At 48.5% G+C, this 23,622-nt stretch overlaps 1 protein-coding gene across 1 annotated transcript; it reads left to right on the forward strand.

Moving 5' to 3' along the window:
- The first annotated feature begins 48 nt into the window (after positions 1-48).
- NCSTN (nicastrin) lies at positions 49-13,687 on the forward strand. Its single transcript, XM_030024690.2, has 17 exons — positions 49-214; positions 495-599; positions 2,053-2,176; positions 2,697-2,815; positions 3,880-4,025; positions 4,214-4,364; positions 4,824-4,933; positions 5,764-5,916; positions 7,323-7,427; positions 7,605-7,682; positions 7,828-7,997; positions 9,221-9,323; positions 9,600-9,695; positions 10,215-10,302; positions 10,440-10,591; positions 10,919-11,131; positions 12,662-13,687. Exons 1-17 carry the CDS (start codon positions 103-105, stop codon positions 12,782-12,784), a joined length of 2,148 nt encoding a protein of 715 aa, XP_029880550.1. The 5' UTR covers positions 49-102; the 3' UTR covers positions 12,785-13,687.
- Positions 13,688-23,622: the final 9,935 nt, after the last annotated feature.

A 23,622-nucleotide genomic window follows, 5' to 3' on the forward strand; every position in this document is an offset into this window, starting at 1 on the left:
CCACCTCCCCCACGATCGAGTGTCAGTCCTCCCGCCGGTGCAGAACGGCTTCCGGCAGCGCCTGTGCGTGGCCGCGGCGGAGGAAGCGGAAGGGCTGGGAAGATGGCGGCGGCGGGGAGAGCCTGGGGCAGCCGGGGGATGGAGGCTGCTGTGGGGAGCTGCCGAGCCCAGCTCCCGGCATGGTGGGGGCTGCTTCTCGCCGTGCTGGCAGCGGGTGAGGCTGGCTGGGAGAGGGGCGGGGCAGGGCAGGCCTGGCCTCCCCCGGTTTGGGGCTGCTCCGCGACTGAGGCGGAGGGAGGGACGGACGGACGGAGGGAGGGAGGGCCTCGCCTGGCCCCCTTTGAGGTGGCGGCACTGGGAGCCCTTGCCTGTCGCCCTTTGAGTTGGGGAGGGGCTCGTCTTCCCTCTCCCTCCCCGAATTGGGGAGAGCCTTTTGAGACGCGAAGAGCCCCTGGTTTGTCCTCCTCTGAGGTGGGGCTGTGTCTTCTCCTTAGGCTCCTGCCAGGGGAATTCTGTCGAGAGGAAGATCTACATCCCCCTGAACAAAACGGCACCGTGTGTTCGCCTCCTGAATGCCACCCACCAGATCGGCTGCCAGTGTGAGTACAGCTGCGGGGCCCCGGCGCAGCTCCTTGGCATGGTTGTGATGGGGTGTAACGCAGCTCTCCTGTTAGACTTGTCTAGATCAGTATCGCCCTTGTTTTCAGCACTCTTTTCTCTCTTTTCTAATCCTGCTCTAGTAATGCTGACCTGTTTCTGCTAAACTGAGGGGTGGAGACCTTAGAGAGACTGTGTTCTTACAGACCTCAAAAATCCCTGCCAAGGCAGAGCGCAGCATTTTGAACTTTTGCAGTCGGTGCACACACAGGGCAGAACCAAGCCACGGCTTCTAGGGGTATGAGGCAAAGCTGTGAGCACTGCAGAATGCAATTAGGGGTTAACAAAGTATGAGAGGAAGGGAGCAGAAAGTGAAGAAGTGAGGTGATGGCTGAAGGGAGTGGGGGGCTTGGTTGAGCTGCTTGTGCAGTGCTTGTTAACTTTGTAAGGGTTTTTTGTCATGTTGAAATAGGGAAGGCAGGACCACATGACTGTTAAAATTAAAAGATAGACAAGGGAACCCCATTCAAGCTGGCTGAAGATAGTGTGAGTCAGTGTTCTGCTCATTTCCAGTTCAGTTTTGCCTCCATGGTGAGCTACTCCCTGCAGCAGAGGTTGTCAGGTGCCACTACAGTGCAGCACAGCTGCACTTGGTCTGTCAGATAACTGAGAGTACCAGGTTCTCTGCCTCCTCTTTCACCTTCTGTGAGAGCCTAGTGTTTGGTCAGACAGCTGTACGCAGTCCTGCCTTCCTGGTCACAGGCGGTTTCCAACAGTGACAGCGGTTACTAACTGGGGGGGTTGACAAAATGCTTGTTTTTATCAGTAGCTTCTTATGAAAGTCCTTTGTCTGTCATCCATTTTCTTTGGGATGGGGCAAAATGACAAGGGGTGGACCTGCTTTGTTGCTAGTCCCCTTTGCTGTCACAATCTTTTGTCCCTTGTGCTCCTCTGCGCCTCGTGCTGAGCTGTCTTTGAGCTCTCAGTTTCTGAATTTGCAATCTTTACTCTTTGCTGAGGGGCAGCACTGAACTGCTTCTGTGACTGTGGTCCCTGAGGCAGGTCCTGTCTCCCCTGTGTGCCTTTCTTCTCAGGGCCTCAGTTTCCTGCTGTCCCTCCTTATTCTCTTCAGTCACAGGAAACTCCTAGTTAGCTGAAGGTCCTTAAGTGCTTTGATGTGCTTAAACAAAAGATCCTTTCAAAGCCTGAGTGCTTGTTTCTTAATCTATGCTGTTCAGCTCTTTTTTCCCCTACTAAAAGCCACTGTTCCTTTTTCTGTCCTGCTCTAGCTAAATGGTGCCATTTCACCAAATTGCTTCCTCCAGCCCTCTAATCCCATGAGATGTTCTTCCCTAAAGCCCTTAGTAACATACTGCTCTGCTATTCCGGGATGGTTTGGGGGTGTGAACGAAGTAGATCACTGTGAAACAGGAAGGGCACACTCTCTTTCCGCAGCCTCCATCAGTGGAGATACGGGGGTGATCCACGTGGTTGAGAAGGAGGAGGACCTGAACTGGGTGCTTGTTGATGGCCCACACCCACCCTACATGATATTGCTCGATGGGAACCTCTTCAACAGGTCAGTCATCATCAGTTTTTATCTTCCCAGGTTGACTGAAGCCCCAAAGACCAATATGGGTCCCTAATCTGGTGATGAAAATGTCATTTTTCAAGTGACAGATGGCAGAATCAGCCCTGACTGCATTGAAGTATAGTGAGGTGGAAACATTTGTGATTTTACTGTGGTTTAGTGCCTGAATTTGTTTCTTCTTAAATGGGCTGCTTTGCTGTTACAAGAGCTCTGCTCTGTGTAAATTCTCATGCCATGTGCATCACTGTAGCAGTTACTAAAGTTCATTAAGCAACATGATTAAGATTGGTCGCATCTCTTCCTGGGCAGGAAAGAAGTAGCTGAAGTTTTCTGCTTGTTGCTGTATGGATAATCTTATGCAGTTCTGAGAAGAAAAAGGGACGTGTTGGTTATTCTGATCAAAAGCATCATGACATGCTCAACTGTAATAAGCCAGCATTAGCATGTCTTGGAATTGTAACTCTTCATTAATTAATTCATAATTTTTGTTGTATTTTCTGTCTTCCAGGAGGGTAATGCTGCAGCTGAAGGGAACCTCAAGAGTGTCAGGCCTTGCTGTGGCCATTTCCAAACCTAGCCCTCCCCAGGGATTCTCTCCTGGTTTGAAGTGCCCCAATGATGGGTTTGGTAAGGAAATATTAAGTCTTTATCCTTGTTAGGAGGAAGAGGAATAGTGCCTTTACGTTGTATGGTCAAAGAAAGAAGCGCAAAGGATAGCTGAAATTGCAGCTGCACTTTAATGTCAAAATGGTGTTTAAGATAACAGGCTCAATATGTTCTTTCAAAGTAGTTGGCCTGAGCTGGAATCTCATCATTTCTCAGCAAAGGCTGGGACAGGTGTTTAGGGGAAGACTGTTATATAAGCTGGCTAAAACAGCATTAAGTCACTAAAGTGTTAAACGTGACCAAGGGTTGTTGTAACTTCTTTTTCTTTAACATGTGAAAGTTGTACTTTGTCCACACGTGATCATTAAAGCATCTTGTGTTTGCATAGATTGAGTGGAGTGTGTGTTAACCTCTCTGTCTGGGCCAATTGCTACTTTTTAAAATTACATTCTGCCTCCCTGAACTCCCCTTGTGGTTTCAGTTAGGTTTTCATTTCACTATTTTTTCATGCAGCAAATTTACTGTATTGCACTTTGAGGGGAGAAATTGCTACACCTTCTGTAGTTTGCACAAAGCTTTCTGCTGTGAAGGATGCCATGTACGCTCCTGAGATGAGTTTGGTGTACTGGCATTTGTTGTGTCTCTGCCTTCATGCAGTTTGCATGGTATCTAGGTGTTAAAATGATTGGCACATTACAGATGCCTTAGGGGTACTTCCAGCACATGATGAGCTCAGAAAATACGGGTTTGTATGTTCCTCCTTTTGAAATATAATGTTTCTCTGTGTGCCTCCTCCGCTCTCTCAGCATGTGATAAATGCTCACTGAGTGCTCATGCCAGCCTCCTGGCACGTGATGGCTTTGAGCATGCATGTTTCTCATTCTCTCTGTGTGGCACAGTGCTCTCTCTGCCACTCTGCCGCGTACAGTGACCAACTCCATCTCTCCAAGCTTTTGTTAGCTGGTTCCTCAGCCCATAATAGTGCTCATTCTGTATTTGCTGCTATTTTCTCAGCAGGCCCTACCTCTCCTGCAGTCTGTTATTCTCATGCAGGCTCAGATTTGCCCATTTCTTTCTGTTTCCAGGTGTCTATTCCAAAGATTATGGCCCTCAGTTTGCACACTGCAATAAGACTGTGTGGAATCCTGTGGGGAGTGGGCTTTCGTATGAGGATTTTGACTTCCCTATTTTTCTCCTTGAAGATGCCAATGAGACACAAGTTATTAAGCAGGTACTGCACTTCCTCAGTGAGTAGGAGAGGGGAACTGCTGCACTATTCGGGAAAGGGGGCAGAAGTTTTGTTTTCTCTCAGCTTAAATGTTGAAATCTACAGTAAAAATGTATGGTCCAATTTTATATGCAGTATACAATGCTGTTACAGAAAGGCTAAGTTTTGTAATGATTTTTATTTCCATCCAGTGTTATCAAGACCATAATGTTCCTCGTGACGGATCTGGCCCCGAGTACCCTCTCTGTGCCATGCAGCTTTTTTCCCACATGCATGCTGTCACCAGCACGGTTACCTGCATGAGACGCAGCTCCCTCCAAAGCACCTTCAGCATTAATCCAGGTGAGCAGATTCCTCTTTCCTTGTCATGATGTGGGATAAGGCTGGTGCTAAAAATCCCAGTGGAATACAGTTGTGCAAAAGAAAGAAAATTTTAGAGTTTCTGTAAAGGCTTGCTTGCCAAGTGAGCCTTTCCAAAATAAACTATTCAAGTGGTAAGGAATTTTTGGCTATGTTTGTCATCAGTTTAGAAAATAATATGTAGAAGAGGTGCTGGCTGAGAAAGGTACCTAATACCTGCTACTTACATCATCAAGAATGGCTCTGAGATTACTGCTCCATTAGACTGTGTGTACATGAATTGAAATCCTGGTCTTGGTGAATGTTTTGCCAGTGACTTTACCCCTGCTGAGCAAAAGTGTGCTCCTCTGATAGACCCACTGATGAGCTACAGCTGACCAGAAAGCTCATTTCTCACTTATCACTGATGTAGTCTCAAGTAATGTTGCTTCTGCTTCCTAGAGGTTGTATGTGATCCTCTTCTTGATTACAATGTGTGGAGCACCTTGCAACCTATCAATTCCTCTGGAAAAGTCGATCCCGAGAAGGAAGTTGTTATTGTCGCTACACGAGTAGGTACCTCTTAATATTGCTTTGTAGAGCATGGATTGGAAGGATTCTGGGAAGATGTGGGCTTAGGGTCTCGTGGGAATAGACTTCTCATATGTTTTTCATTTCTTCTGTATTCCAAACCTTTTAGATCTGACTGGCTATTGTGTTTCTACCGGTACAAGCCTTTTAGTTGGTGGGTTTACCTGCTCTTTCAGTATAAGGACATTTGCCTTTTGTTTCTTTCTGTCTTGTTATGTGAGACTTTTTTCAGCATTTTCTTCACTGATGGAACCAGACAAGTAGAAATAGCTAGCATGTCTGTTATGCTTTCCTAAGATACTTCACATCCTTAAAAAGCGTTGCAGAGAGGGAGATGGCATGGTTGGCTCATCTATATCTTTTGGGGGGGGAGAGGCTGGATCACATGGAGATCTTCTTGTGTGTCAAGCAGTGAGTCAGTGTCAAGAGCTGAGAAAGAAGTTCACTTCCCCATCTAGCAGTCTGTTTTACAGTCACTTTACACTCTCCAGAGATGCAAGTTCAAAACTCCATTTTGTCACCATCTCAGAGCCTCATGCTGAACAGTGATGCTAGCATTAAAATTACGGCATGCTTGATAATCCTAGTTTTCAGATCAGGGCTGAGGGGTGGTAGCAGTGGCAGGGCTCTGAGGCCTTAGGACTGCCATGGCAATGCAACTGGTATTTTAAGTTTCATTAGGTGGGGTGCTTTGATTCTTCCCTTGTAAGTAGGATGAGTGGGATAGGAGAGAGGTGATAGATTTGATTTCCCAATACAGTATTCCTCTGTCTATTTGCACATTTCTTACACCTCCTGTTCATGCTTACAGATTGACAGCCATTCCTTCTTCTGGAACATTGCACCTGGAGCAGAGAGTGCTGTCTCTTCTTTTGTGACCCACTTGGCTGCTGCTGAAGCCCTTCATAAAGCATCAGATGTTCATTTGCTGCAAAGGAATATAATGTTCACCTTCTTCCAAGGGGTAACAGCAGCAGCATTGCTCCACCATTTGGCTTGTTCTAAGATAGCAATTCAGCCCTTGGCTCCCTGCAAATGAACTTTTTCCATACTCTTTGTGTGGAGTCATTTGTCTGCATCCCGACACTGTGGTTCTCTCCACTCCCCCAGTGAGAACAGGATCTTAATTGCATTGGGATAACAACAGCAGATGGAGCTTCCACTGGGGCAACGCATATTCTGCCCCACAGTTCATTCTGGATGAATGATTCAAACTTTGCTTTCCCTCCTGTCTCCTCCCATTGTGCCTGTCTGTATGTCTGTTCTCTGCCTCACCCCCGTTCAGGATGAACTGCAATGGCCAGGCTTTAAATTCTGAAATGAAGCCCAGAAAAGGCTAGATTAAAAATATATGTGTTGACAGCAGCAAAATGTAGCTCATTTCTGAGAGCCCAGCACTGGAGTTGGCAGCTGTGGAAAAGCAGAACAAGCATGTAGAGGAGGGAGTGATGGCCAACAGCTGATGTTCCCCTCAAGGCATCTACATTGATGGCTTCTTTTGTGCAGCTTTGTGAAACTGGCTCCCACAGCCCCATGCTGTGGCCATGTGATTCCCTTCATTCACCCTCCTCAGCACCGATACCCCTAGTCAGGATTTCCCTGGGGGAGACAGGGAGGCATACAGTGCTACTGAGCAGACATTCTCTGTCATGCTCCCGGGATGTAGGAGGAATGATAAGACTTGGCTGTAAATTAGTCAAGGGGGAAGTCTGGTGGCTGGCTGACTTCACTGCCCTTCTTTGTCGTGGGGATTCTCTTCTTAGGGGCACCTATTCTTCCCCAGGCAATGCTCAGCTTTTTGCAGCTCCCATGACAAACTCATTTCTGTCATCTAGCCTTCCCTCCCTTTTTTCCAGGGAAACAGACACCCCTCCTTTCAGGAAAGCTTAATATGTTTAATTCCTGGAATAGAGAATTGCCCTTTTCCCTGACTTGCTGTCCTCCTTACCAAAAAACAAAGAGGATGACTTATGCCAGAGTAAAGGCTGTATTAATGCCTCTCTGCTGTTACTCACAGAAACAGTATCTTGCTAGATATCAATGCTTACTTAAGTCTAACTTTGCCTCCGTGCCTTTCTTGCTTGTGGAATTCAGTAGCTGTCCCCTGGTTTTTTTTGCTCTTTGCCTTCCTTTTTGTCCTTTGCTGCATCCTTTCCTACAATACCTTTGTCTCTGGAGCCAGGCACAATGTAATATTTACTGTGGTCTTTTGGTGTGTGCCAGGCTATGTGAACCTTCAGAAATGCTTGGTGCAGCAGTTGGCCCTTGAACTCCTGGTTTTGTTCCATCTCAGCACCTCAAATATTGCTGTTAGTTGTGCCAAGCAGCTCTCCGTATGTGATTCATGTATTAATTTTTTTTCTGTTGTAGGAGACCTTTGATTATATTGGCAGCTCACGAATGGTGTATGATATGGAAAAAGACAAGTTTCCTCTCCGCTTGGACAACATTCATTCATTTGTGGAGTTGAACCAGGTGCGGGATAAGTTAGGGAACCTTTTTATTCCCTGTTTCTCTGTGATAATTTAGCTGTGGTTTTCCCAGCTAGCCTTCCACTGTTTTTGATTTTTTTCCTTGGACTGGACCTCCCTGCTCTGCAAGACTCAGTGATGTCCAGTCATGTACTTATGGTGGGTTTTTTTTTTCTTGAAGGTGGCTCTAAGGAATGACTCAATTCTATGGATGCATACAGACCCTGTCTCTCGGATGAATGAATCTGTTGAAGTGCAGGTAATAGAAAGCAATCTGTAGTCATTCATCTAACCAAAATGCTGTGGGATCTTTAGCACACTGCAAATGATCAGGATGTTAACCTTTCCAGAGAAATTACACATCCAGAAGAATAGCAGAACAGTGCCATTTTCTCTTCTTTCAGGTTAGAAACTTGCTAGATATTCTGAGTAATAGCAGCGTGGGAGCAAACGTGACTTTGCAAGAAGCTGGATATTCGCAGCCTCTTCCCCCATCTTCCTTCCAGCGCTTCCTCCGGGCCCGGCACATCCCTGGAGTGGTCCTAACTGACCACAAGACTGCCTTCCAGAACAGGTACTTTTCCGGGGTCAGTGGACGCAGGTTGGCCCGTGGCCGAAGGCAGCAGAGCCGGCAGAGGGCATCTGAGCTCCTGCAACACCTCTGCCAGGGGTGTGCTGCCTAACATACATGTAAAGCGGTAGTCCCCGCGGGGGAGCAGAGGAGCAAACATGTGCCATGGGATTGAACAAGCGCAACATAATTATTCTGACAACCGAAAGAAATCCAGTTTTGTACAGAAAATGTTCCCCACAGCTGGCTGGAAGCCAGAGGTGAGCAAATGGCAACTGAGCGTGCCTAAGCCTCATCTGTTCTTCCAGAAGCTAGCTGACTTTTTTTTTTTTCCTTTTTTTTTTCAGTATAGCTTTCTATTTGTGATGGCAGAAAGCCCCAGGCATTGGAAAGGGCCCTTTCATTTACCCCACATGAACCCTACTGCAGCATGTTCCTTGGGTATCCCCTGCTCCTCTGCAACTTTGGAAGTGGAAATATAGGGTAGAGGACAGACATATGTTTCTCCCCTCTTCCCTAAACTCTTCAAATTGTCTCTTTCCCTTCACCTTCTATCCTTTTCTGCTGTTTCTGAGGATCTCTGTAGCAATCAAGGGGAAGTAGCTTCCCTTTCACCTCTAAATCTGCACTGCTGTAAAGGGGTGGGAAGAGCTGGGGTGGAGGAAAGCGCAACTCACTGCGGTGTGACCCATCTTTGGACTGGGGGGATTAGTCCCAGACTGGCTGGGAATGTCAGGCGCAAAGACCATGCAGTGGGCTTTCAGCCCAATTCCCAGTTCAGCTGCATGTGCTGCAGATGCCTTGGTGTAAATCTCTCATAGAGTTCACTTGGAATTCCTTGCCACCTTCAAGATAAGGCATTAATAAAATCCACTGGCACGACTTGCATCAAAAGCCTTCTTCCCAGGAGACCTTCTGCATGGGTTGTCCTTGCCTCAGTTTCTCTACCCATTTAATAGATTGGGCTGTTGTCCACCTGAAAGCTAATCACAGCTTGTAAATTGCTTAGAGATCCTCAGATGGGAGAAGCTGTGGAAGGGCCAAGTTAATTATAAAGCCTCATTAAATGGTTTAAGGAGCGTGTGGCAGGGCAGTGCTTTGGCAGGGCTGTATCTCTGCTCCCAGGAGACTGCTCCCACTGTTTGCTTTAGGCATACTCTGAATTTAATTCCATGCCCTGTGGTTTCTTTCTGCCCCTCCCCAACCTCTGTTTGCCTTCTTTTCAGATACTACCAGAGCATGTATGACACTTCAGAGAACATCCGGATGCAATATCCCAAGGGGCTTAGCCCTGAGGAGACCTTGGAGTATGTCACAGACACAGCCAAGGTTCCTACTTTGCATTTTCTCTAGCTGCTGTATCTGGGGTGGATGGGGCTTTGGGTAAGGGCAGATAGAAGCAGGGTCATGGGAAGAGGGGGAAAGCTGTTTCCAAAAAGGGCAGAAAGAAGGTGGGAGTGCTTTGTATAGTGACAAAGGCAATAGGCACTCAAATGCTAGCACGAAGTAAGCGTTTTGATGGATGTGTAGATTCTGGCTTGCTCTCCTTGCTTGTTTTGCTGGAACTGCCTATCTTGATTAACACAGAGCACTCTTCCTTTGCAGTCCCTGGCAGAAGTTGCCACAGTGGTCGCCCGTGCTCTCTACCAGCTTGCGGGGGGAGCCAACAACACCTCTGCTATTCAGGCAGATCCAAAAACGGTACGAGCAGATGGAATTGAGTCCCTGGCATCTCTTATGAGCCCTCACGTACTTCCCTTCTGTCTCTGTTTATGTGTGTTTACACAGCATGCTGTCCTGTCTGTTTCCATGAGGGCTTTGCCTCCCCCCCTTCTCTCTTTCCCCACCACAGCTGAATGAAAAACCTTTCACCCTTCTCTAGTTCCTTGCCTCTTGATCTCAGGGCAGACATCAAGCTTCACGAGCCCTCTACAAAACAGAGCTCCTTTATCCTCTTTCCACAAAGCAGAAGAGGAAGCCGAGGTGAAATGGCAATGTGTGCCACAAGGATCAGCTAAGGAGTCAGTGGAGCTGGAATCAAACCCAATTCTCACAGCTCAGTCCTGACTTATATACAGTTGTGAGATATAGTCTCTCCTTTGCTGTGCTCTTGGCCCCTGTAGCGGGAAACATCTGTCAGCCAAATAATTTTGAGAGGTATAGCTGTTAAGATGCTATTTTCTCTCCTCTTTGTATAAACCAATTTCCACCTCTTTCCAGGTGTCTCGAATGCTGTATGGATTTCTGATTAAAATGAACAATTCCTGGTTTCAGTCCATCATTAAACCAGACATAAAAGGAATTCTGGGTAAGAGCAACATAGGGAAGAAGAACAAGGGGATGGGTTTGACCCCATATGTTACCTGGCAGCTTTCTAAAGCGCTATACTAGCATTGTCTGCTTCTGGCCATCTCCCCGTCAATCCCATTTCTCTGACTGTTCCAGGTGATGTTCCCCAACATTACATCGCTGTTTCCAGCCCTGTGAACACTACCTACCTTGTACAGTATGTCCTGGCCAACCTCACAGGCACTGTTGTTAACCTCACCAAGGAAGAGTGCCTGAACCCTGAAAAAACACCCAACAGTGAGAAAGAAGTATGTATCCATTAGAGTGGGGTGATAGGTAAGGACAGATCTGCTGTCCAATTTGCTGATCTCTGCTTTTGAGGAAAGCTGGTTAGGATTGCTTTTTATTGCTCATAATAACACATGGGAGAACTGGGAAACTCCTCCAACAAGGAGGCATCTCTTAATGCCCAAGGGCAGGGGAGGAGTGGGCAAAAGGATCCCTTTACAGTGACAACAGTCAGTAAAGCCCCTCTCTCTCTGTCCCCAAAGACAGGTAAGGTTCCAGAACAAGGGATGGTCTGGTTATTTGCTAGTGGCTGTTTGCTGTCTCCTACTCTCCTGTTTTCTTTGCAGCTGTATGAATATGCCTGGGTGCAGGGTTCTCTGGAGCCAAACTCAACATCACGAGTCCCTTACTGTGTTCGGTCAACTGTTCACCTAAGCAAAGCACTCTCTCCTGCCTTTGAGCTGAGGCAATGGGGATCTACAGAGTATTCCACGTGGACAGAGAGTCGGTGGAAAGAGATCCATGCCCGAATATTTCTGGTAGCCAGCAAGGAGCTCGAGGTGAGTTTGTACATGTCTGAAAAAGAAAGTAGAGAAAGAAGTGTGGCTAGCTTTGAATAACATCTCCTGACAGCTGGAGAAACAGTTCAGAGTTTGTTACAAGATCTTGTGCCATCATCCTGTGTGAGCTCCCTAGTTAAGAGCAGCCAGGCTTTGATCCTTGAAAACAAGGTAACCAAGAATGCATCACTGGTGATAACCCTACCACCTCCAGCCATTTGTGGGTTAATAATGTAGTCGCTGGAGCTGAGACAGTCCAGAATAATCAAGAGTCCCATGAGCAGGCTGAGCTCTGTGAATAAAAGATAGAAGTGACAGGAGTCTTAACCCCTTCCCCAAGCGCAGGGAGCCAAGCCCATGAGTCTGACTGTTAAGGTGTTTTGCCTGATGTGCAACCCAGATCTTCCTTCCTGCAGTTCAAATCCCCTCTCAACCGTGCAGAAATAACTTTTGCACAAACCTTCACAAATGAAAGCTGCTGTTGGTTCAGTGTCTCAGATTCTACGTACCCCTTAGCTGGGTGTGATGTGGCTTAAGTGCCAGCAGAATAGGGGTTAAGTGTACAGTCACTCTGGGACTCTCTACCTCTCTTGATGCCCTCTGGTTGGCTGTTAATGATGTCATACCCTGTCAGGACAGACTCAGGAGTGCACAGTGCTGTTGTCATCCTGTGCTAGCAGTAAGCCACCCAAAGGCCATGCAAGCCCAGGCAATTGTTGCATCTCTCAGATAGTTATTTGAAATCTGAGCAATTTACTTGTGTGGTGCTGGGCCTTAACACTGTCAGGCAAGCACAATGCCCTGCCTGTGTCTGTCGGCCTGTTACAGCCCAGTAGATACTGGTGCCCTGGAGAGGCACAGTTTGAGCCCAGCCATCCCTGAAGTGTTGACCCAATAGAAAATGTACTGAGAGAGTTGTAGCGGCACATGAGTGTCTGGCTGCTATATGGGTACTGTTCTGAGATATCCAGGGGAGACTGGGCATGGCAGTCCTAGCATGCAAGGAGAAGGGTTGACAGGCCTTAGATTTGTCTGGAACTTAGGCTTCAGGAAAGGTGCTGAGCAGGAGGTAATCTCGGCTATGCAAAGGCTATTGGCAGATGTTGATTCTGCCAGCAACTGTGCTTGTTGAAGGCATTTACAGTCCTCGCCGGAGGAGATGACAGTTCATGCAGGAGTAGCCAAAGTGTCACATTAAGTGCTTGCTAAAAATCCTTGCAAACTGCGTCAACCACTCTGAAACGCAATACATTCTTTATCTGTGATACAACTTTCTTACCTTTTTCTCTTGAACATCAGTTTGTGTGCTCTGTTGATAACTACAAAAGCTGGCCTGATCATCTCTGGCCGTTGCTTTTGTCTAAGACTGGAAGGTCCTCAGAGTATCTTTTTATTTCAATGTATATAGTGCCTCAGTAGTGAGCTGCTCTCTGTAGCTTTCTCTCAGAGACCCCCATTTGATGCAAATTGTGAGGTGCTGCAGGTCTATATTTGTAACAACAATGCTAAGTGTTTCTCATCCCTTCCTAGATAATCACTTTGGTTGTGGGCATTGCCATTCTGATCTTCTCTCTCATCGCCACGTATTTCATCAACGCCAAAGCAGATGTACTTTTTAGCATCCCACGGGACCCTGGGGCTGTGGCTTACTGAAGATGTTCTCGGGGCTTGAGAAGTCTTAGCCCTTGGATTACAATTGTCAAAGATAAAACTACACTGGAATGCCCCTCTCTCTGGATAGGGATGCAAATGTTTCTCTCCAGAGCTTCCCTGCTCGGGTTCTGGGGACTGAGCCCTAAAACTTAAGAGACTTTCCCAGAAAACTGTGCCGACCAAGCCCTAAAGAAACTGTGACTGAGAAGTTCCCAAAACCTTTCTTTTTAATTTGTCCCTACTTCTGAGCAACTTGAGAGGATTGGTCCTGAATGCCACTGAGACAACAATGTGATGGATGTGTTCCCTAAATGAAGGCAAGGGTGGAAAGGGTAAAGGTATTTTCTCTGGGATGTATGTGGACCAGCAGATTTCCATGGTGTCTGACAGCACAGGTTGCCTGTTAATGTCCAACAGTTGCTGTGAGTCTGTGTATACTACAATGCAGGGAGGGCAAGATGTGTTTAACAGATGATTAGGTGTAAAATGTCCTTTTTTTAATGGTGCAATATTTTCTGGGTTTCGTATATATATAAATAGTTCCGTTTAATTAAAAAAAAAAAAAAACCTCCACTTACAAATTAACCTATTGCCTGTTTTGTCTTAGTTGCTGCCAAAAGGACCAAAAACAGAGTGTTGCAATATGTTTTGGTCTTGGGAGAAGGAGAGTTTGTCTGATTTGGTTTTTGACTTGCATTGAAACTTTTAATTCTTTCTACAGCTGGACAAAAGAAAGACATTGTGCCCTCAGACAGAACAGGGAATTAACTTGCTGTTGTTTAGACTGTAAGCTCTCCAAGGCAGGGATGGCTGATCACTCCAAACAGCGCTTTCTACGATGGTACCTTGATCTCGGTCGATCCCTAGGCACTGGTATAATAAATATGTTTTTTAATGAGCATACTCACATGCTTTGTTTCCTTCGATGCTATTGCTTAGGGTCCAGCAAGACTGGGCTCTCAGTGCTAGCGGTTGTGACTGACCAGGCACTTGGATATTCCTGGTTGTTCCTTTTGTATGAAAATTCACTTGCTCTTCAGCAATCGTGATTTAAAGGTGTGATAGTGCTGTTGTCCAAAGCGAGGAGCTCAAAAATAGGTAGAGAGGATTAATTCCAGAAATCAGAGCTGACTAGCACTAAAGCAGACATCACTTTCCCTTCCCTAGAGGACAGTGAGAGCTTATTGTTTTTAAGTCTTTTCTCAACGAGGCATACACTCTGGAGTTTTAAAGTAATTCAGACCTTGTACTTTCAGTGCTACCCTGAGGGAGACTTTTTCCACTTGCTAATGCATCCTGCTATCAGGAAACTGCTCCTGATACTTGGTGGAATGTTTCTGTGCCTGATTTCTTTTAATTTCTCCTAGCAATGCTGAAGAAACTCATATCTCAATTTACATGGAGATATCTTGTCTTTACAATAAGAATTTTCATAGCCTCTAACTCCTAATCTTTGGACTCATTCCAACTTTGTCAGAACAAAATCAGTTCCCCAAAATTATGCAAGTAAGCTATTTCTGTGCATGAAAGTATTTGGAGTGAGACGGAGGACCTCAAGACAGCATGTGGTCTGGCAGAGAATTTTGTAGAATGTGTTTTTCCTTCCCTAAGGTAAGTTCATTCTGGTTTTGTACATATCAAAATGCAAATGCTTAATTCAAGGTGGAGCAGTGCTGTGTGGAGAGATGTTGGGATCGGTGATGGCTAATCAGCAAATTGGGTCAATATACACAGGGTTCTTGATAATTTTCAAATTAAAAATGTGTCTGTCCTTCCCATACTGCTCACTCTCCTGTCTTTCAAATCTAGATTCTGTGCTCGGGTTTGGGCTTTTTTAATTTTTTCCTTTTTCTTGTCCTGAAGGTTTCTGGTTGGAATTTTTTTCCCTCCTTGTTTTCCCCATACAAACAGGAATAAACCCTTTTACCACTTCCAGCCCCATTTTCCACTCCCAGCTTTTTGTTCCGAGCTGCTCTCTGGCGAGGCAAACAAACAGCTGCCTCCGTTGTCTGTGCCTACACCGCTCCTTGGATGGCCAACAGGTCTCCCCTGTGGACAGTGCAATGAGCAACCCTCCTATCAGTGGCTGACAAAAGGAGGGGAGAAGCAAGGGGGCTAGGCTGGCAGGCGCTGCAGCAGAGACACATTTTCCCTCCTGCTGCCAATGCTGGAGAACACCGCAAGTCTTCGCTCTACTGTCAGCCCAAAATTTACCCTGAGCTGGGGGTTTGCGTGTCCCTCAAACTCTCTTGGTGCCAGCAGTGTTGCTCGCTGCTCAGAGGGGTAAAAGGAAGGCAGTAGCCATCGGTGTTTCCAGCCCTCCTCATTTTGTTTTGCCATGGTCAGTAAATTTGTTTTGCTCAGCTGGCTTTTGATGACGAGGCTTGCGCCGTGCAGATCTGAGCCTTCCCTCCTCTAGGGAATTGGGCCTGACTGTTGGATGAAAGGGGGTGGGGAAGAAATAGTCAGGATTGCAGGATTCATCTGGGAAGTAAATAAGCTACGAGAGTGAATCCTACTCCCTAGGTTTCTCTTCCCTGTCCAGCCCCCGACTGGCTGCAGCTGCTGTCCTTCCCCTCACAGAGAGAGAATCTCACCGGTGACATGGACCCCGCTACTTCCCTGTTTCACAGGGGTGAGGGGATGCTCTTGAGATCTTGAGGTGAATGGTATTTGAAATACAAAGGTGTTTTGTTAAAGTAAAGCCAATGTTGGTGAAAGCTGCTTTTTGTGACGTGGAGAATGAAATCTCATTTTACACAGAAACAAGACCATGCAAAAAGGTCTTATGTTCACTTGCATCCCTCCCCAGATCATAAACGGGGCAAGATGGGAGGGATCGGGATCTCTGTGACCTATTCAGTCATTTAGTCTCACTCCTGATCTTCAAACAAAGAGCTGACAGTGGATTTGGGAGTGCTCATTCACCTCTGCTGGGACCAGGAAAGTCTTTGTTGCTTTTGTGTACGACTGCTCAATCGCTGTCTGCTGCTTTAAGCCCGGAGTTAGTGTCTTAGCCCTGGAAAGGCTCGCTCTTAAGCCACCCTTTCTGTACCTTCAGAGTACAGTTATCTGCAGTAGATACATGTCCCCAGTTCAAAAATGAAACAGGCTTGACCCCTTGTGTGTCTTCCTTCATAATGTACAGTAGCTGCCTTTGGTTTGGGGCTGAGTTGTATCTATAGTTCCTCCTTACTATCCTGGTATAACAGCAGCTGTCCTCAGCTGCGCAAACCTTAAAGTTGATAACTCCCCTGATACACTTTCCTCCATCACTCCTGACATTATGTGCATTAATTAGAGCATCCCTAATGCTAATAAGCAATGGGGAATAAGTGCCTTCTCAGTACATTAATGTGCAAAATAGTTTGAGTATCGGCATACATGTAGATTCACTTTTATCCTTGCGATAGAAGCAAAATTACTGAGTTCTGAGGAACAACTGTGTGTATTTTGATGTGTACTGGCTAAATAAGTTAGAGTCTAAGTTGTGCTGGGTGACAGTGCAAAGCTGGTGGTACGGCCTTCTTTGAGGTAGGCTGACATGAAGAAGAATTCCCCCATTCAAAGCCCATTTGCTTTGATAATTAGAAAAGTTTGCATGGGAAATTATGCAAAACATATGGAAAGCAAACAACTTTCCTGCTCTGTGTCTGGTTGTCTTTGAAGCAGCAGCTCACAGCAGAGTACCCCTGGCTGCCTCTTGGTCTAGGGAAGGGATGCAGCAAGCACCACTTGCATCTGTCGTAGCTGGTCTTGGAGGACATAGTCCAGCTGAGAAACAATTCACAGGAATGCTCTAGAGATACATAGCTGTTTTCTGGCTTTGACAGATTTCTCCTGGCAAACCTTGCTGCATTGATTTAAGATACTCTCCCAGCTGACAAAGGTTACCATCTCTCTAGCACAGTCAGCAGAGGAGACAAAAGCTCAGTCCATTTCAGTTCAGCATCACAATCAACTTCAGGTACTGGGAAAATGCTCTTTTCTGACTCTTAAGACTTTGACTTGTTGTTCCAAAGCATGAGTACTTGAATTTCTTCCAGAACTACTACATTTTGAGGTTGTTTACATCACTCCTGGTTTAACCAGTTTTTCCTGACACTCATAGATGCTGGACAGCTTTGAGTTCTGTCCAAGCACTTGGCATCTTTGGCATCTTTTAGGCACTGAGTTCAGCAGGTTAGTTATTCTGCCGGTTTAGTGGGACAGGGGTTTTGCAAGCTTTGTCCCCTGCTCAACGCTTGACCAAAGAAAGAGGGAAGAAAGGAGAAAGCAGCTGAGCAGCCAAGGGCAGATTCACCCTTAAGAGATGGAGCCTGGAAGAAGCAAGTTCTGCCAGGGGAAAAAGAAGTGATGCAACTTCTAGCAAGTCTTGCTGAACTGCTCCTCAAAATAAACAGGCTGTTGATGCCAGCGAAGGCTTGGGCAGCTGCTCCCAGGGGCAGTTGCCTGTCTGCACCTTGCACTGTATTTTGCTCTTGAAGGTAAAGGCTGCAGCTTTGAGCCTATTCCCATCTCCTCCCCACACCCAGCTCCACTGAGTCTGGTGCTGGCAGGACAGCCCTGGAGAAGATCAACCAGACACTGGAACCACCTTTCCTGTTGTACTTGGAGAGAAGTAATTCACTACCTGCTGCCGGCTCTTTTGGCTACCAGGTGCCAAGCCAGGAGTAGAAACCCAGGGATCTCTCTGCCTCACTTTTCTCCTGACTGTCAGTGACTGTCCTCCAAAATTAGCTTCATGCCTGTACCTTGCCTTGCATGGATCCATGAGAAGTCCTGTCCTTACTGATAACCCTGCAGACTCCATGGCACTCCCAGCCATGCCTCTGGTACTGAGATAGTGCTTGGATTACCCCAAACCACCTCCAGTGTATATCAAAGCCCAGACTAGGTTTTTTGGGCAGCCCCTAACTCCTCTTGCTGAGGAGGGCAGCTGGCACATGCTCTCTCTGCTGTAGAGCCCCCAGGCATCTTGCTGAGACACACACTCCCCCCTTCATGCACACACATAATTTGCAAGCATCAATTTCCTCTCCTCTCTCCCCACGCAACTCTACCAGGGATTTCTGCACAAAAAGAAGATGCCACTGACTCTCTTGACCTCTGAACTCAGCTGCTTCCCAGGAGGCAGAGGGCTGGGGCTGAGCCCAGAGAGGAGGGTTTGCAGCTGCCCTTGTGCCCTGAGGGGGGAGGCATATGGGGGTGACAGTCAATGAGACAAGGAGAAAAGAGAGGAAATGTGTGTTTTCTTAGCACCCGGCTTTCCAGCTCCTGGGAACTTTATGGCTCTGGAATATTAAGAGGCAGGAAAGTTAATTAATACCCAGAACAAAGCCAGGGCTGTTTGGCTTCTAGGAGAAGGAAGCAGTGGAGACGGGAAGAAAAAATTGGTGTCTTAAATAAGTTGTTTTCTACCTTTTGTCAGCAGCTAAAATAGAGATGAAGCCCACTGTGGGGGTGAAGGGATTGATTTTTGGAGACCAAAGAAAGAGGCTTTCTGACAAAGGGCACGAGAGTTTGTTGGGTGGGCTATAGGAACAGCTACCATTGCCTTATTCAGGCTGGGGACAGAGCTTGGGACATCGCAGAGCAGTATTAGTAGTGCCATGCTCTCTGTCACTTCTCTAAGAAGTCACTCTTTCTCTTACTTGAGATGACACTTCTGCTCCCCACGTAGCATCCTTTCCTCACCAGTCTTCCCAGCTTCTGCTGCCTCTCCTGTTCCCAGCACTGGAACCCAGCAGCAGTGGCTGCAGCTTGCTGGAGTCGAGCTGTCCCACAGATGGCCTTGATAGGACTGTCGTTCATCCCCTTCACTTCTCCCTGACAGTCAGTATTGCAGTGTGGCTGGGTTCAGCTTCCAGTTGGGCTATTGCCTGCCTGATATCTAGCTCAGGATTTAGAGAGACTGAGGTCTTGCCCTACATACTGCTTTAAGGCATATACGAACAACCAGACCCTGTTTTCACAAGTGACAATTGCTTAGGCATGGATTATTCAAGGGAAAGCATTTAGCTTTAACTCCCAGATAAATACACAGAGAAAACCTGCTACCTGCCCCAAGAGCTACTCCTCTGCATGCCTTCGAAACTGCTCTAGATCTGTCTGTGCTGAATACTTTAAAAACATCTGAGCTTTGTGTGCCCTGTGCCTCAAGTGTCTGTGGAGTGGGCCTGAGCCTATCCTTTGCCTATGTAGACTGGCAGGTCTTTGGTCCATGGACCAATAAAGTGGATACAGATGTAATGGAGCCTTTGTGTAATGCTGCTGTCTAAAGGATACATTGAGTCCTGTGTCCCAATCCAGTGCTCTGTCCTGTAGCCTATGGTCCCTCTCCAGTAGTCCTGCTGCCATGATCACTGACAACTGCTTTCTGTGTCCTACCCATGAGCAGCAATGAGGTCCAGCTGAAGGAAGGAAGTCAGCTTAGCTCAGGATAACTATCGCAGGAAGCAAGGGCCATTGGCTGGCACCCAGCAGGCATCCAAGTCCAACATGTGTTTAAAATCAGGGTCTGACTACTACAAATAGGAGTGTAGGAATTGCCAGACTGGATCATGCCCAGGGTCCATCTCTGCCGCCTCCCATGTCTCTGACAGAGACCAGCACCCACTGCTGCTGGGAAAGGCATTGCAGCTGTCTGTCCCAGCTCTGCTCAACCTTGTCCTCTCTCTGCGTGCAGCAAGAACATCCAGTCAAATCTTGCCACCACCACGCCTGCATGTCTGTCCATCCATCTGTCTGTCATCCAGTCAGTTGCATGCATCCCTGGAGGAAAAATACCAGAGCTGGAGAAGAAGGAAGGTAGTTTGGGGAGATAATGATTCAAGCTTGGTCTTCCCCAGCCTGCCTTGTGCAGCCCTGTGTTCCTGGGGCCCTGTCATTTTATCTCCAGCCTCTTTCACCTGCCTGTCCAGCCTGAGCGCTTGTGTGTGGTGCAATTGCTCAGAGGAGGTAGAGGGTGAGGCAGAGATGGAGGATGCTGCTTAGGACCTACAGCTCTCTGCTACCCAGGTGATCTTTCCCCAGTGCCAGCACAGCTTTAACAGTGAGGTTTCTGGGGCTAATCAAGATCGACATACAAACAAAACAGCATCTCTGCATCTCGCAGCCAGCAGAAAGGGAGAAGCAGATGGGCTAGAGGAGGCAGGGAGCTGCTGCTAAGTGGATTGATGGAGAGGCCTTTAAGAGAGATGGATTGGAGAGGGAGCCGCTGGAGGAAAGGGCTGGGGCGGCCACGCTGTGAATGGGGCAGGGGCCCAGGGAGATGATGGGAAGGGAGAAAGGCCTGCAGATAACAGATGGATGGACACAAAGACTGGAAGGGAAGAGAGGGACAGATGGACAGGCAATAGAGAGTCAGGAGAAGAGAGGGATCTGGACATAATTAGATTGGATCCGATTATGACAGACTCGATTAGAGCAATATTATGATCAGGAGCTTCTGTCGCTATTTGGCTTTTAGGGGGGAACAAAGCCAGAGAGCACGTGTGGAAGGGGGACAAGCAGAGGCGAAGGGAACCGGGAAGGATGAAAGGAAAGGGGCTCCTTGTGAAAGCTGTCAGTGGTGGTGGTGACAGATTGTCTAGTTATCGAGCACCGGGGCCGTCTGTCACCGACCGCTCACAAAACCTGCACTCCATAAAAGCCAGGGAGACAAAGGCGAGGAGAGGAGAGGGGCTATCAGAGCCGAGAGCTTCTGTCACTAGCCAGGCAAGCGTGCCCAGGGCATGGGGAGAGCTGTGCAGATCAGGGGCCTTCTGTTATTAGTTAGGCACATGCACAAGTAAACATGGGTGAGCATGCAAACACATGTGCTGAGGGGTGCTGGACCTTGCTCAGCCACCTACCCGCACGCACGTGTACTCTGCAGCCCAAGTTTGCACGTGCACGCACACTTGTGCACACACAGCTTGCATAGACAGCCTGCATGTGCACACACATTTGCGTGTTCTAACATCCTTGCCCAAAAAGGCCTTGAGCCCTGGCTTTGCAGGTCATCATCACCCTGAGTGAAGATTAACAGGCTGCCCAGGTGATTGCAGCGTCGATCCAAATAGCTCTGCTTCCCTCTCACTGTCTGCAAAGAGTCTGGTAGCTGGAGCATCACCCGGCTGAGCATTGCAGCATGGTCGGCGAGGCCTTGCGCCATCTGTGCAGAGTGTCTGAACCTTCACAGCCAGCCTGGGCTGCAGCCATTAGTTGCAAGAGCATGCTGCAAACCAGACATGATGGAGCTGGCACCTGCCCCCTCCACAAACTGCACTTGTGCATGTCTGGACAAAGTATAATGGCACCAAAGGCGACACTGTGGATGCTACAGGATCTCTGATGGCTTGGCTGCAGGGAATGGTCCAAAAAGGCAGGTCTGCCAGAAAAGACTTTGCCATGAATGAGCAGCTGGGTGGTCACAGGAACACGGCGGAGCCCAGCACCTTTTGTTCTGCAGAGGGTCCTTGCTGGAGAGATGGGGCGCAGTCCCACCATGTGCATGAAGGTACCAGTTGATGGGCAGGAGTAGTAATGCCCCCCAGGGACTCTGTCTTTCCAGCATCTGTGAGTTGTGGCTGGGATCTTCTTCCAGGTCTCCAACCCATTGTTTGGACATGCAGCCCCTCACTGTATAAAAGTTACAAAACTCCAGCTGGTTCTGCTCCAGCAGCACAAGGGTTAAAGCTGCCTGTTTTCCCCGACAAGCCCAGGCCAGTGTGGTCCCCAGTGGCTTTGTACAATATGTCACCTCATCTCCTGCCAAATGCTGCTTCTTCTAGTCTCTTTTCATACCTCGCCGTGCCCTCCCTGCACGCATGCAGGAGGCCTGGAGCAGCAAGCCCAGCTTGGGTCCCCCCGACCCTGTGCCACAGCTCCTCTCTCTGCAGCCAATCCCTGAACCTTGTGGGTCAAGGTGGGCAAGTCCTGGAGGGCTTCATCCCCTTGGATGGAAATGCCACAATGGACCCACCTGGGTCCATCAGCCTCATAGGTCAAGCTGAAGATATCGAGAGATTTTTAAGAGTTGGTGGTGCTCCCACTGGTGTTCACCACCCTCTTTCTTCTTGAATGCTGTATTGAAAGGGAGGCCCAGGAATTCAGAGGAAACAAGGGTTTTCTGCAGGCTCCAGCTTGTGGGCTCCTGAGATTAAGAAACCTGGTTGGTTTTGACAAGGAATACCAGTTTCTGCCAGCCAGGAAGTCGGGAAACTCAGAGGTGAAGAACAAAGCCAGAGGGTCTCTTGTTCTACCTCCCCCAAATCTCATCAGTTTTTTGCCAGCCTTAGGATATTTGAAGCTTAGAAGCTCTTGCCAAGGAGATAGAGAACGAGGCAGCAGCCAAAATCCCCGGGATCACGGCAGCTTCCATGGGCTGCAGGCTCTGAGCAGGCACCAGGGAGGATTGCAGCTATGGGGGGAATATTGGCTTCGATTGCAAGGGAAGGGTCTTGAGTTTCTCGCTCTGTTGTCACCCTCCCATGAGACCTGTGGCTGTAGCTTCATCTTCCCCTGCTCCCCAGCACAGCCCTGCTGGTGTTCGTCTTGCCCTCCAAAAGCCAGTCAGCTCTGCAAGGCCATGCAACACTCAGCATCAGGGCTGCGTCCTGCCCCTTGACACTTCTCAGGTACAAAGAACAACCATTTTCTAAGCTGAGGGACATCCCAGATTAAATCCTCCCTCCTGGCAGTGCAAAATTTGGATGCTGAGAGATGAAGGGGCCTTTGCAATCTCAGCTCTTACCTGCAGGAGGAGGAAGTCTGAGATTCTGCGTCATCCCAGGGCAGAGTTAAGGTGACTGCGTTATGGGAAGGGGACCTTGGCTGCTGGGAGCAGGCGCTGTGCTTGTGTCACTGCAGCCGAGCAGAGAGGGCTGTCCCCAGTTAGTGTCCCCTGCCTCGGGGGTAAGCGGGGCAGTCCGTGTCCCCACAGAGCACTGTGCATCACTCCCCAAGAGAACTGCAAGGATCTGGGGTGGGAGGATGGATCTGCCAATGCCTCGACTTGAGGGAAGAACTTGAGTGGAAGCCCGCTGAAGGGAGCCGAAACCTGCCCGCTCGCCTGGATGCTGCACGCTGCAATGGCTGTGAGGCCAGCACAGATCGGGCCTGGCATCCCCAGTGGGGAGGCTCCGGCAGCCAGCTCCGCTCCTTCCCTCCCCCCTCCCCGAGCCCAGCCCGGCAGGATGCCCGGAGCAGCGCAGCATCAGCTGCGGAGAGAGGTGGGGCCCTGCTGGCGTCCTGGCAGGGGGAGAGGAGCTGGCCCTGGGGGTGGGCAGGCAAGACGGGAACAGAGGAGGGGCAGGGAGCACAGAGCGAGAAATAAATACAAACAGCCCATCAGGCTTCTCGGGGGAGATGGGGGGCCCAGGCGGAGCACTGCAGCGAGGGAGGAGGGGGACGTGTGTGCACGGGCAGGGGGATATGGGGCGCACAATGGGGCTGGAAGGGGTTGGGGAAGGGTGTGCATGCCTCTGTGGACGTGTATGTGCTGCTTGTGTGTCCGCATGTGAGAGAGGAGTAATCTGTGCGTGAGAAGTATGCGCGGGACGTGCATGTGATAGATGCATGACGTGCATTGCATCCAGTGTATTATCCAGGCATGCTGTGCATCGCGCGCACGTTAGTCTTGGGGCGGATGTGGCTATTGCCACGAGCTCATTAGGCGAATATTGTTTTATAATCGGTGCCATAGCAATGGTGAGGCAGGCTTCTCACTGCCACCTGATCCCTCTGCCTCATCCGCCACTCGCCCTGCAAACTCTGAGACCATCTGCTGATCCGTGCCATGGGCTGGAGTCCGCCCAGGTGCAAATGTCCATCACCTGGGCTTCGCCTGCCAT

The sequence above is a fragment of the Aquila chrysaetos genome, chromosome 9, assembly GCF_900496995.4.
Source record: "Aquila chrysaetos chrysaetos chromosome 9, bAquChr1.4, whole genome shotgun sequence".
In the NCBI taxonomy this organism is placed as follows: Eukaryota; Metazoa; Chordata; class Aves; order Accipitriformes; family Accipitridae; genus Aquila; species Aquila chrysaetos.

Excerpts from the sequence above, each read along its gene's own strand:
- NCSTN (XM_030024690.2), top strand. The coding sequence starts at position 103 with ATGGCGGCGGCGGGGAGAGCCTGGGGCAGCCGGGGGATGGAGGCTGCT. Across the intron at positions 2,177-2,696 it reads GATGGGAACCTCTTCAACAG|GAGGGTAATGCTGCAGCTGA; the intron begins GTCAGTCATCAT and ends TCTGTCTTCCAG. Across the intron at positions 4,026-4,213 it reads AGACACAAGTTATTAAGCAG|TGTTATCAAGACCATAATGT; the intron begins GTACTGCACTTC and ends ATTTCCATCCAG.